The following is a 13,302-nucleotide window of genomic DNA, read 5'->3' as shown; positions in this document are numbered from 1 at the left end:
CTCGCGATGGCATGAGCTATCAATTTGCGACCGGAACATGGTGTGTGTGGCTTGAGTCTTGAATCGTAACACATGAGGAGCCCAGATTGGGCTGGCTAGGGTAAACTCAATGAATAAGGGCTAGGTAAGACGCATCTTCAAAAATCATCCGTGCTCGACAACCATTTTCGACTTCCCTGTCCCTCCTGCTCCCGCGTTACTCGGTGCTCTCTGGGGACTGTTGACGCCGCTGCCCAAGCCTCCATTTGTGTAGACGCCTTCAAACTCACCTCGCAGGTTATCCACGAGCTTCTGGACGCCGTCAATTTCCGTACTTAGATCCTCTACGTTGCCAGCTAGCGCGGCGACCTCGTCGAACTTTCTCCGCCGGTTTGCGTCGGCGATCATTTCCTGTACCATGAATTTCTGCTCTTCGAGCACGATGAGTCGTTCGCGGAGAGCTTTCTCTTCCGCTTCGAGTTCAGAAACACGAGATGAGGCAAATGAAGCAACGGAGAGATTGGAGGAGCTGTCATGCCGCATATGTTGATTGTTGAGAACAGACAGAGTTGAGCGTGGATTGTTGGGATCTGTCTTCGATGATGAATTGCCATGTGGTGTGGCATGCTTGAGGACCTTTGGTAAGGACTTGAGGGGTAGCATGTGCAAGTGAAGGAATTGACTGGCGTTTTGGTGGATAGCTTTTTGTAATTTGAGCTGAGTGGGTGAAGTACTCGGCATGTCACGGATGCGCCGAGCTGCAGTGTCAAATTGAGTAAAGGACTCCATCAATCGTTTTCGAGTCCGAGACGCATCAGCAATTTGGGACGATGATGGTGGTTGATCTGGATTTTGTAGTGCTTGAAGTAGTTTCTGAAACTTGGGCAACAAGAGCCGGATGCCGCGTTCAAATTGAACAAGATTGTTGTAGGCGCGAGTAAATGGGGCAATAGTTTGGGAGGAAAGTGACTGCTGGAAGTCTCGATGGGAGAAGATGGTGTGATTGCACTCTTTGCAAAGCCGAACATCCAATGCGACGGTGTTGTCAGGGGACGGTTTTTCTGTTACAGATTGGCGTTTGTTAGCTGTCATTGCATCAGTAAGGCTGGAGGAAGGAGAAGAAAGGTCAGGGAGAACATACTGGTGGCAACATTGAGACCCAGGACAATAGAGCAGGCTGTCGTTGGATCTCCACAAACCACTTTACCACATGTCCTGCAATGATGTCGACGGAAGGTGTATTGAGTAAAATCTTGTTGACAATATGGACATCGGGCAACATCGGCATCATTCTGCCAAGTAACAATGCTTTGTTCGAGGGCTTTTCGCGGATCATTTTGACCCCATGATAAAGACCACCTTTTATTTGTGGTCTGTTGAGGGATTTCCTCGGGAGGATTGGCAAGTAATTGCGTCAGTCTGGAGAGCCTCTTTTCAAGTCTTGATACCTCCATTTGTCTCTGTCCAGATTTGGATTGTCGCATGGACCCAAAGGTATCTGTTCTATCCGTCTCCAGTCCATGTCTGTCCGAATACCCCTCACGGCTTTTATAGCATGTCTCGCAGACCCGATACCACAAGCCTCGGACGGGCTCGTGTTGTGCTGCTCTTGACAGTTTCATCTGATACATGGTGTGTTCGTCACAAAAGAGTTTTCCACAATTTCGGCAATTAACAATTCCTACGCTAGCACCTAGCCTTTTCTCGCAGGTGGGATCCGAACAGGCATCGAATCCTGTCCTTTTCTGCCAATGCTGCTTCGTAATTATATCGTCTGGGTCGATGACCGCTGGGGCGGGTTTTGGCGGCGGAGGCGGAGGAGTAGCGGTTCTAGACTCGTGCGTCTCTCGTGTAATTGAATTGTTCCTTGGGGTAGGAGTACTGCTTCGTACCATATCATGGTTCGATTCAAAGACATCCAGGCCTTTGAATTTTTGATTCAGGACAGCTAACGGTTGGAACTTCTTGGCTTTGACCATTTGTTGTTTGAACCAATCCTTGACCTCATCCTGTTGGTCCTCCTCTATCTCTTTGTGTGCATCATCTAGATGTCTGTTCAGTTGTAATAAGGTGACCATTTCCTCATTGCATATTGGGCAGACCATACGGTCTCCTGCGGCAGCCGCAGCTGCAGCCAGGGACAGATCAGGACCTCCATGATCTAGTGATACTCGAGCGGCGATGTCTTGAGGGTCGGATGATGGCGGAGTGGAGCTACCGCTGCCAGTGGTATTCAAGGATAATGTTGAAGCAGAAGGGGACAAGACGTGAGCAGGCAAAGGTGAGGATGACTTCGGAGGAGGTGGTGGAGGACCAAGTGTTCTACCGCTACCTAAGACTCTTCCACCTCCAATGGTGCGCCCTGACATTGCGCAGCAATGCGGCTTTCCATGAAGCCAGGGAAATGGTTAAAAACAAGTACGTCTTACGAAAAGTATCGTGGCAGCATGGTTGTCCAAAGGACGGACGTGGATGGAGTCAGGGAGTGGAGGGGGTGACGCTGGAGGCTTGACGGCACCCAGACGGGAGTCGGAGAATTACTTAGTCATCGGGATGTTGTGTTATCACGTGATATAGAATTCTCATGCTGTACGAGTAGCTCTTGACGAGGATGTGCCATTTGCTCGTCTTAGCTGGACACCCACCAAAACATTTATGTGTTGCCTATCGATCTAGGTACCAGCTATTCCAGACTTCATGGCCGGGGGAAATCTTGTATATCTTCACCAGCCAGACTGGCCCCATTCCTATTTATCGTACCAGCTATGGCGCCAGACTATGCTCGCACTGTGAACTTCAACGCCGCGATCCCAACACCTATCATGCCGACCATGTTCCATTGGCGTGCCATACTGCAGGGCCCGTGGTATCACCCATCGTTAATCCGCGATACTTGTCCTCCGTAATGGCTCCAAAGCGGAAGTAGAGTGGTAGGCCCAGATCCTCACGCCGCCAGACAAAGGAATGGCCACCGGGGGGGTTAAAGTCTTGAAATCTGAGGACATCATTCACTAGGATATTGATGCCATTGCAACTATTCGGTAGACCGGACCACTCGAAACTGATATGGGTGCCGTTGATGATAGGTGATATCATATTCAGCAGTAGCGACTCGACGGACTTATCAGAAATGGGCCCTTGAACCTCAGCTAGGTTATCAAAGCCCCATCGGGCAATGCCATTGGTGGAAATGCCTAGGAGCAGACCTTCATAGAAGGAAGCGTACGGGCCGCACGTGGAAGCTCCTGGTAAGAGTAGTAAGGGCCATAGATAGTGATGGATGTGTAGCCGAAGACCAAGAAAGCCGAAGATTCGATTGGTGATATAAAGACCAACGATAAGCAGTCCATAGAGCGTAAGGCATCGCGTGAGTTGCTGTTCGCGGTGCAGCTTCCTAATCCGACAAATGATAAAGTACAGGGTAGCAGTGAGGAAGATAAGTAGGATCTTTTGAGCTTTAGGTCCCCATCCATCCTGAAACAATTGCCCAAAGAAATTGCATAATGCACCGCTCCAGAGTCCCGTAAGCCACGATGTCCAGGAGAGCCTGGTCTGCCTTCTTCCTTGGTGAGCATCTTGTATGCATACCAAATACACCGTCGTCGCAAGCGCGACGGCCGGCAGGATCCTTCCAGAAGCGATACAAAATATATCTTTGAAGCCTGAAATGGCGGGTTCATCAGGTGGATCCGAGATCAGAGCTACATGTAGAAACACGATGGTGAGGGCAACGCTGAAACATCCTGTCGATGACTTTTCGAAGAGCGGAAGTAGAATCGTGGTGGCAATCGACATACTCAGCAGTATCCAACGAGAATCGCGGTAGCTGCAGTCAGACGGTCGTAGGGAAAATGAAAGTGGGAAACTTGAGTCAAAAGAGACGCTTGTGATGCCATTCTGTCGCTGGCTGGGAAAGTCGTGGGATTGACCTTCTCTACGAAGCACACCACAGCCGCCTAGAGAGTCCTTGATAACACCGGCGTGAATAGCCGCAGGACAGATAAATGAATCGCCGCGATAGATTGAAGTTGAGCCATTATAGCCCCCAATGACTAGGGGACGGTGGTTTATCATTTGTGAGCCAACGACCACAGGGTTGGTCAAGTGGGCCGTCAAGCACCCAGATGGACATCGGAAGAGAAGCTCTGGACCGCTGAATGGGCGGCAATTATTCCCGTCTAACCCACACTGATTCGCGTTCGTCCTGTGATATGTTAACACCGTGAACAACTATAGAGTTGCGCCTTTACCTACCAATGTACAGATGTACAAGCTAGCTGCTTATAGTCACCTGCTGTTAGCATACCAGAAAGGAAGAGGACGTAGGCTTCGACAGCAAAACATGTGAAAAGAAGGAGTAGCAGCCGAGTTTTGGTCTTTGTGAGTGAAAACCCTCTAGCATAGGTGTCTAGAGATGCATGGCCATCCCTAAGTCGGCGCTTTGGGCTCAAGAAAAGAGGTAGATCCATTGCGAACGCCCAGTAATAAAGATGGGAAAGTTTAGTGGGGGAGTCACTCCCCCCAGGTATCAACTGAGGGTTGAGGCTTGATGCAGTTGGTCTTGGCGGACCATCCCTCCAGCTGTTCCCTTTTGACCCATTGTTATGGTACCGGGTCCTTGGGACCGTAGTTGCGTACGAGGAAGTGGTAGATTAGGATGTAAGGGGGAAAAGATCCCATCTTCGCGCAAAGATGTTTAGGATCCTGCTTACGCCCTCGTCCATACCACTACTCGCTTCCTAGTTGAAATCATCTCATTTCCTCTGTCATCACTTTTGTAGCTCTCGAAGAGATTCTATCAGGAAGGATGAGGCTGAAAAAAGGGATGTCCTGAAGCTGGCGTCACATGACACACGTGACTGAGTTCTGGACGTCCAGCCTCAGGTGGGACTTTTTTCTCTTGGCAACCAAAAGAAGTTGCCGCATGCAGTGTGTGCTGCCACTTCCACTGCCACCGTGAGAGCCTGCGACACCCAAAGCCTGTGGTTGTGACTCAACTTCCTTGCTGGATTCAGCTCACTTCCAGAGAGTAGCTCGCAAGCAGCAACATCACTCCACGTTGAACCTGCGCTGAAAACAGTGCCAAATCGCCATCATGTCGGACGCAGACTCCCTCACCAATTGTCGCTTCTATGAAGAAAAATATCCCGAGATTGAGAGTTTTGTGATGGTCAATGTCAAACAAGTATGTGACGTTCCTGTTGTTCTCGCCGTCTGAGCCATTCTGACTTTAACCGCACAGATCGCCGAGATGGGCGCATACGTCAAATTGCTCGAGTACGACAATATTGACGGCATGATTCTCCTCTCCGAACTTTCACGAAGACGTATCAGAAGTATACAGAAACTCATTCGAATCGGTCGCAATGAAGTTGTCGTCGTTCTGCGTGTGGACAAGGAGAAAGGTTATATTGACTTGTCGAAACGAAGAGTCTCCGCCGAAGATATTGGTCGTTGTGAGGAAAGGTATAACAAGAGCAAATCGGTCCACTCCATCATGCGACATGTTGCCGAAAAGACCAAAACTCCAATTCTGAAACTCTACGAAGACATTGGTTGGCCTTTAAACCGCAAATATGGACACGCCAACGATGCATTCAAGTTGTCAATTACCAACCCGGATGTCTGGAACGATGTTACTTTCCCAAATGATGTGGTCAAGGAGGAATTTCAACAATACATTAGCAAGAAACTCACCCCTCATCCAACTAAGGTCCGAGCAGATGTCGAAGTCACATGCTTCAAATATGATGGAATCGATGCAGTCAAGGAGGCTCTCCGAAAAGCTGAGGCCAAGAACACACCCGATACACAGGTCAAGGTCAAACTGGTCTCGCCACCACACTATGTTCTGACAAGTCAGTGCCTGGATAAAGGACACGGGATCCATCTCTTAGAAGAAGCTATCAAGGACATCGACGAGACCATCAAGGAATCTGGTGGACAGTGTGTTGTCAAGATGGCACCCAAGGCTGTGACTGAACATGATGATGCAGAATTGCAGGCACTCATGGACAAGAGAGCGAAGGAGAACGAGGAGATCAGTGGTGATGAGGATCTCAGTGAGAGTGACGAGGGTCCAGAAATTGCATGAACATATGGTCATCCAAGGCGTTTATGAGGATACGCATTTATGACAGTGGAGGGCAAGCAGCGCGATCATGTCTAAAGCCAGCCAAGCCGATCACCGCACGATGAATTTCCCTTCGGAGGTCACGATTGATACTGAAATGGAATAGGCCAGGACGATTCGAATTCAGTCTACAACAAATCCACCGGCCGAAGAGCGCCTTCGAGAGGGACCACCGCCGAGTGGCAATCGTGACGCTTCAAGGCTGTGGTTGAAAAGAGCTTAGTTTAGGGCTTGGTGCTTGCCAGTTAGGCGGCTAAGAGCCCGGCCTTGGGGCGGGCTTAGGGAAGCACTCCAGGCATAGGCTCGCTTAGTTGAAGCTTAAGCCCCGCACGTCCATGATCTTGACCAGGGGCCATGTCATTGTGCCAAAGCTCAAACCTGATTTTTCTCCATGACAGATACGGAGTACTGAGTGCTGGTGGTGGTGGTGGTGGCCCGTGTGAAGCTAGGTCAGATAGCTGCTAATCAAAGTGCAAACTTCTGTACGAGTAGCTTCACTTGTTTCTTCTGCTACAAACCACTCGACTTGCAGTACACCCCGAGTTTTGTTCCAGGGAGGATTGATTGTGCTGTATCAAGCCCTCGTCGCGTATCTATCAAGGCTCCTGCTTTTGGATCTAAGGAATCCTTCGGCTAGGGCGCTACGTCATCAATCAACAATATGGTCAAATGGGCGCAGCTTTTTGGATCGCGGCGAGAGAGGGATGCACCGCATCTTCGAGATGAGATGCGAAGGCGTGCGTTCTCATTCATTTATCCCTGTTGTCCCTGCTGATAGCTTCCAGTGTTACCTGCCCATAGCAATGACCTCCCAGCCTCCGCGTTTCCTGCCAAAGAAGTGACCAAGGTTGCTCTCCGGTTAAAGTACCAGATTGAAGAAGTCATTCCCATCGAGCTTCCCGAGGAGAAGATCACCGCAGCTAATAGCGGGGTCATCACGAAACAGGTAGTCAAGACTGCCAAAGAAGCTGGAGGCACCGAATACGCCGCCGCGGTAGTCTACTGTCTACTCGTCTGTAAACGTTGGTTCAAGAGACAGGCATTCCTTGAATTATGGGACGCAGACTTGCATGATGTTCGCGCGGTCGCCTGCGAGATCATAGCGAAGCGTATCATTGAAGGAGAAGAAAATCAGGAGTACCTTCTCAAAGAGGTGCTGCTGCAGCGATACTCAGTCATGCGTGACGGCGAGGAAACGGCTTCAGCCAACGTGATTGAGAGAGCTGTTGATCTGCATGCTCTGACAGTCATCGGTTCCTCTGGCTACCAGAAATGTATCAAGCACCTATGGCGTGGTTGGATCCATCAGGACGACAAGGACGCTGGAAATTTTGTCTTCTACAGAGAGCGGGACAACACCAGCTATTGGGCTCATCTCAACCCTGATCGAATGCGTTGTCCGCTTTATCAGAACACTGTCCAAATATCCATCTCCTTGATCTACTTGGGAATGTACACGGGGGCAGTAAACACCATCAATGAAGATGGAGATCTGGATGTTGTGGAAGGCATTCTCTATATCATGACGCTGGGATTCATTTGCGACGAGGTGGCCAAATTCTGGAAAGTTGGAATTTATTACTTCGGCTTCTGGAACGCATTCAATAATGTCCTCTACTCATTACTCACGGCTTCGTTCGTCATTCGAATTATCGCGCTTGCACATTCACCAGACGAAGATGACGAGCGAAGAAGAGAGCTTAATAGGCTCGGCTACCATATCTTTGCCGTGTCCGCACCCATGGTTTGGAGTCGCTTACTTTTGTATCTCGACACATTCCGGTTCTTTGGGGCCATGTTGGTTGTTCTCAAGGTCATGATGCGGGAGTCATTGATCTTCTTCGCCTTACTGATCGTGGTCTGCGTTGGCTTCTTGCAAGCCTTCATTGGTCTGAACCAAGTGGAAGGTAACTCGTCTATCACAACATTCATCATCACCGCCATGGCCAACTCGGTGATGCAATCCCCGGAGTTCGATGGTTTTGATGATTACGCACACCCCTTCGGATTGATTCTGTACTACATTTTCACATTCGTGGTCATGGTCATTCTGCTGAACATCTTGATCGCACTCTACAACAGCGCGTACGAAGACATCACGGAGAACGCGATTGATGAGTACATGGCGATGTTCGCGCAGAAGACGATGCAATTTACACGTGCACCCGATGAGAACGTATTCATTGCTCCCTTCAACCTGATCGAGCTCTTCTTCCTTGTCATCCCCTTCGAATGGTGGATGGACGCACATAAGTATGAGCGACTGAACAACTATGTCATGGGTGTCATCTATTCGCCATTATTGTTGATCACGGCGGCGTTCGAAGCCCGCGAGGCACATACAGTTCGAAACAATCGCAAGCGAGGCGAAGAGGACGATGACACTGTAGAAGAGTGGGAAGAGCTCGACGGCGAAATCGACTACGCGGCGGACGGTTGGGACGAGAAGGTCCGCAAGACCAAACCGATTGTCGACGTCGACGCAGATGTGGTAGAGATTCGGGAGCTCAAGAGCGAGGTCGCGGAACTAAAGAGGATGATTCGAGCGTTGAGTCCTGACTCTTGATTGAAAAGAATCTGTCTTGACTTTTAATCGACTTTGAAAATTGGTGAATGATGATGCACGACTTTTCCGCACCACCGAGTCGGTGCTCTTGCGTTCTTCCGTTTCGTTCATGAGGTATGCAGGTAATAGGCAGAAGCCAAATTCGCTGAGGCTCTCTCATTCTGCCAAAAGGAGTTTCCCAGCTAAAGTAATGTCAGGCCCTCCCTGGTTCTGTGGTGGGTACAAAATCAGTTAATATCTCCCTAATCCCAGAGTATTTCACTAGGCGCATTATCTTCTTAGCTACCTTTGATAGTAATCTTTAAGGCACAGTTCTCCCATGCCTGTGCCTGTGCCTCCTACATTCAGGTGTACCATGCAAGGCTGACTGCCTCCATAATAGATAATAATCTACGCAGACTACGGAGTGATGACATAATGCGGGGTGAAGAATATCCAACGAATAATTACCATGATATCAACCCCACACAGATAAACACGATTAGTAGCACACTTCATGCAACAAAGTCTAGAATTTGCCCATGACCACGAGACAGTCCAAAACTACGGTCCGTTCGTTTACAAGACACACTGCCTAACTAATCCTCACAGCTGTTGATAGCATCAGAAAGGAGGCGTCCAAAGGACAGCCAGCGACCCTGCAAAGCCATAACCTCTCACGCTGGAAGACACACAGATCATGGCCACAACCACACCTCTTCCTCCAGACCCATCCGCCTCTACGAACATCTCACCGCCTCAGCAACAGCAGCCCCAGGAAGAGTTCCCTTCCTATACACCTTTTCTCCCCCCACCTTTCAACATCACCACTTCTCCCCTCCCTCCCCCAGCACTAATAACCCAAGGTGCCGAAGCGCTCTTATACCGCACCCACTTCCTCGATGCCAGCACACCAGCAGCGTTAAAGGTCCGACCCTCGAAACCCTACCGGCATCCAACCCTCGACGCACGTCTGACAAAACAGCGAGTCCTAGCGGAGGCACGCGTGCTCGTCAAGCTAAGCGGACTGAGGAACGACGCCGGGAGCGGCAGTAGCGAAGTCAATGTGCCTGCTGTGCTGAGTCTGGAGTGGGACGTCGCGCGACGGGTGAAAGGTGCGGAGGTGAGGAGAGAGCGCGGTGGAAGGACAGAGGGCGGCGGCGCGTGGCTGCTGATGGAGTGGATCGACGGCGAATCGGTCAAGGACCTGCTGCGGCGGTATGATCTCTGGTGGAAAGCTCAGGAGACCACGCCGCGACGGACCGAGGCTGGAGGCGGCGGAGGCGGCCACGACGCGTTCGTCAGGGCCCAGGAAGAAGATGTCAAAGCCCTGCTACGCCGCATCGGGCGCGCTGTCGGTGCTCTGCATTCCAAGGGCGGTGTCATCCATGGAGATCTGACGACGAGTAATATCATGATACGACCGCCTACGAGCACGACCACAACCACTGCCACTGCCACTGCCACTGTCACTGTCACTGCCACACCATCATCTCCACCCAGCTTCGCCGGCGAGATCGTCCTCATCGACTTCGGGCTCGCAACACAGTCAGTCCAAGACGAAGACCGAGCCGTGGACCTGTACGTGCTGGAACGCGCGTTTGGGTCTACGCATCCGCGGCAGGAAGGTTGGTTCGATGCCGAGGTCCTGCAGGGCCCGGACGGCTACCGCGGCAGCTTCAGGGGCGCCGCGGTTGTTTTAAAGCGTCTTGAGGACGTGAGGCTGAGAGGGCGGAAGAGGAGTATGGTGGGCTGAGCTGGCGTGTGGAGAGTTTGGATGGGTGTTCTCTCGCCTCTACGAGGTTGAACATGTCGCTGTTGGCTGTGGTGGGGGGAAAGGAACCAGTACTATACCTGATTTTGCCGACCAGCTAGTGAACCGTTGGTCTGTTGCGAGAATGCAGTGAAATGTAAAAGGACACTGGCAAATGCGAGAAGGACATTGAAAGGCCACAACCACGGAGAAGAATCAATAAGGCGAGAGATCTTTTTTTGATTGAGACACTGTCGAACCAGAGGGTGTGGCCGTATAGCCATTAACCAGGAACGCCACGCTAAAGAAGGATATCTCTGGGATATCTCTGGTCACACTTTCAAGACGATGGAGTAGCACCAGCAGCCTCACCATCTGCGGTACTATCTTCAATGCAAGTCCCCAATTGCGCGACAGCGAAATAGCCTTTGTTCTCGATGACACCACGATTCTTGACCACTGCGGTATACTTGATGACCCACTGGGGCTCAATATCGCCCTTCAAACCAGGCTCATCTGGTCCGGCGTCCGGTCTGGCGGCAATGATGCCCGCACCGTCCTTCCCAGTCCCCAGCAACTCTCTCGTCGTTCCCGGTGGCAGGATATCGGTGCAGTCGGCGTGAGTAAGCAACTCGATCTTGTTCTCCTGCGCATATACGATCAACGGCTTAGGTACGACGCAACAATCTTTCACGTTGATTTGATCCACGGTTGGCCGCACCGTTACCTCTGGAAGGAATTTGTCCAGACGTTCCGAACTGAACTCGGAAACACCCAGCTGCGAGATCACGCCCTGCGAGTGCAGTGACTCCAGTACTCTCCATGCCTTGATCTGCGCATCGAAGCCCTCGGATTCATGACTATGCGCACTGGCATCCTCATCCGGCATTGATGCGACTTCCTGATCTTGTCCGTCGTCTCCTTCTTCGCCTTCCTCATCACCATCATAATCATCGGCGTCGAAACTCACGCCTGGGTAACTCACAATCAACAGGTCAATGCTATCCACCCCTAGCTCTTTCAGCACCAGATCAATTGCCTCGCGGGTGTGTTTACATCGCCGGGATGACGGGATCCCTGGGAGGTAGAACAGTTTCACCGTTACATCGTACGAATCTCGTGGTTCTGTCAGCGGAGTTGGTTGCCATGATGGCACGTATAATGTGTCGCCGTCTTTCGTCGTCCAACGCGTGTAGTCTGCATCGGAGAACGAGGTGGAAGATGGTAATGATGATGTCTCAGAGTTCGTTGTTGGTGTTGCAGTCGTTGAGGACGAGCCTGTTGCGGAATGATGGTGATGTGCTGCCGCCACGTGCTCCTGTGACGAGGAAGAAAAGTTCGCGCGGAGTGAGTTGATCAGTTCGACGTTCGATTTGGCGAATATTGGCCGTCGGACCACCGATTGTCCTGAGGATATGATGTTCCTACAACGCAAAATAGAAGTCAGTCCCTGCTGAAGTAAACACCGATTGTTGTGGGATATGGCATGAGGAGCGGGTCAGGAAAAGCCAGATCTGTCTATATAGATAGTACTCTGCATCTTCGCCCATCCCCCCTCTGTCCTCGGTCTCGTGTCGTAGACACCAGCGAGAAAAGGTGTGATGTTCTGGCTTTTCGTAGTGGAACGGGCAAGTGTAGGCAAACCAGACAAGGGTGTCATTCATACGAGGTCGAGAGAATCAGCTTCATCTTCGCGGCGTCTGCTCCACCTGGCAGGACAAGATAATCTGGGTCCCTACTCTTTTCCCGGGAAGGGTGTCGAACGAGGGGCCGCTGGCTGACTCGCCGGCTGGGAGATGTATCGTTGACGGATGAGCCTTCTCAACCACACTGGGGCGGTGTGCTCGGGGAATCTGTCCCTGGTTGATCGTTGCTTTTGGTTCCCAAAATTGGAGGTTGCAACTTGGATGAATAAGTCGTCTGCGCGTAAAGAGAAGAGGAGGGGCAGCGCAGAGCACCCCAGCCAGCGGCACGAATTGACGATTACCTAACATATTGAATTACGTAAGCAGCCACCCGGTACTTGAGCCAATTTTGTAGTGGGACGCGCCCAAGGCGAAGTGATCTACCAACCCTCATTATGGCATCATAAACTCGCTCTACTTATCTACTTATTGTCTAGAGAACCCGCGTACTTCCTCAGAGTGTAAAACAACCGATACCCTCAGCGAAGACGGGGCATATCTACTTCTGCTAAGTATCGAATGACCACAAATTCTAGCATCTCTTGCTTTAGGTTTTGATGGCGTGCGCTGTCGCAAGCCCTGAGTGGCCTATTTTGATGCAATTGAATGTTCGGTCGGATGAGTATTCAAGACGCCGGAAGGCTCGACGAATGCGTTCAATGAGCAATTTGTTCTCGTCCGTGGATCGAAGTGACTCTTGTAATTCGGCTTTCTGGTCGAAGTAGCGCTTCGTCCCAATCAGAATGCAGTAAAGTTTTAAAATCGAGGCCGCTGCCCAAATCCAGCTCCATGCCGCTGCCGAGAGTGTTGCCATGGTTGTAACAAATGAAAGTTGAACTGCTCTGACGGAAAGATTTCCTCGATCCTCAAGAGATGTCAAAGTAACGATGGAGAAATGAAGAATGGTATGAAAAAATGAAAGTTGTTTGTATACAAAGTATTCCTACCTGTGCTAAGAACTCACTAGGTACAGGAAATATTAAAACTTGACAGAATTTGGATTGTTGACAGCCTCCCATGCACCACTTACCTGTACCAATACCTTCGATGTATCGTCCTTTCCTTCCATTTTATATCTTAAGGACTTGGCAAGTCACTTCCCAGACGCACCAAGGTTGTTAGGAAGCTAGTGCAGGGTGGTGGCAGCATTGAAGATGTGAAGATTCGAAGATCTCAACCTCGCTTCCTTCTAAAATCAGCCTTGCTG

At 50.7% G+C, this 13,302-nt stretch overlaps 6 protein-coding genes across 6 annotated transcripts; 3 read left to right on the top strand and 3 right to left on the bottom strand.

Moving 5' to 3' along the window:
• Positions 1-144: 144 nt before the first annotated feature.
• Positions 145-2,348, bottom strand: A1O9_05615 (uncharacterized protein; the record flags this gene model as incomplete). The annotated part of the gene is made up of 2 exons (XM_013404833.1): positions 145-1,064; positions 1,121-2,348. The coding sequence occupies 2 exons, from the start codon at positions 2,346-2,348 to the stop codon at positions 145-147; spliced, it is 2,148 nt and encodes a 715-aa protein (XP_013260287.1).
• Positions 2,349-2,799: 451 nt separating this feature from the next.
• Positions 2,800-3,774, bottom strand: A1O9_05614 (uncharacterized protein; the record flags this gene model as incomplete). The annotated part of the gene is made up of 1 exon (XM_013404832.1): positions 2,800-3,774. The coding sequence occupies one exon, from the start codon at positions 3,772-3,774 to the stop codon at positions 2,800-2,802; it is 975 nt and encodes a 324-aa protein (XP_013260286.1).
• A 1,300-nt stretch (positions 3,775-5,074) lies between these two features.
• On the top strand, positions 5,075-6,073 carry A1O9_05613 (translation initiation factor 2 subunit 1; the record flags this gene model as incomplete). The annotated part of the gene is made up of 2 exons (XM_013404831.1): positions 5,075-5,164; positions 5,222-6,073. The coding sequence occupies 2 exons, from the start codon at positions 5,075-5,077 to the stop codon at positions 6,071-6,073; spliced, it is 942 nt and encodes a 313-aa protein (XP_013260285.1).
• A 700-nt stretch (positions 6,074-6,773) lies between these two features.
• On the top strand, positions 6,774-8,678 carry A1O9_05612 (uncharacterized protein; the record flags this gene model as incomplete). The annotated part of the gene is made up of 2 exons (XM_013404830.1): positions 6,774-6,849; positions 6,898-8,678. The coding sequence occupies 2 exons, from the start codon at positions 6,774-6,776 to the stop codon at positions 8,676-8,678; spliced, it is 1,857 nt and encodes a 618-aa protein (XP_013260284.1).
• Positions 8,679-9,357: 679 nt separating this feature from the next.
• Positions 9,358-10,413, top strand: A1O9_05611 (BUD32 protein kinase; the record flags this gene model as incomplete). The annotated part of the gene is made up of 1 exon (XM_013404829.1): positions 9,358-10,413. One exon carries the CDS (start codon positions 9,358-9,360, stop codon positions 10,411-10,413), a length of 1,056 nt encoding a protein of 351 aa, XP_013260283.1.
• A 337-nt stretch (positions 10,414-10,750) lies between these two features.
• On the bottom strand, positions 10,751-11,898 carry A1O9_05610 (glutamate-cysteine ligase regulatory subunit; the record flags this gene model as incomplete). The annotated part of the gene is made up of 2 exons (XM_013404828.1): positions 10,751-11,817; positions 11,877-11,898. 2 exons carry the CDS (start codon positions 11,896-11,898, stop codon positions 10,751-10,753), a joined length of 1,089 nt encoding a protein of 362 aa, XP_013260282.1.
• Positions 11,899-13,302: the final 1,404 nt, after the last annotated feature.

The sequence above is a fragment of the Exophiala aquamarina genome (assembly GCF_000709125.1).
Source record: "Exophiala aquamarina CBS 119918 chromosome Unknown aczIA-supercont1.4, whole genome shotgun sequence".
Lineage (NCBI taxonomy): Eukaryota > Fungi > Ascomycota > Eurotiomycetes > Chaetothyriales > Herpotrichiellaceae > Exophiala > Exophiala aquamarina.
Note: the sequence above shows the minus strand (reverse complement) of the source record. Positions and strands in the feature narration are given on the sequence as shown.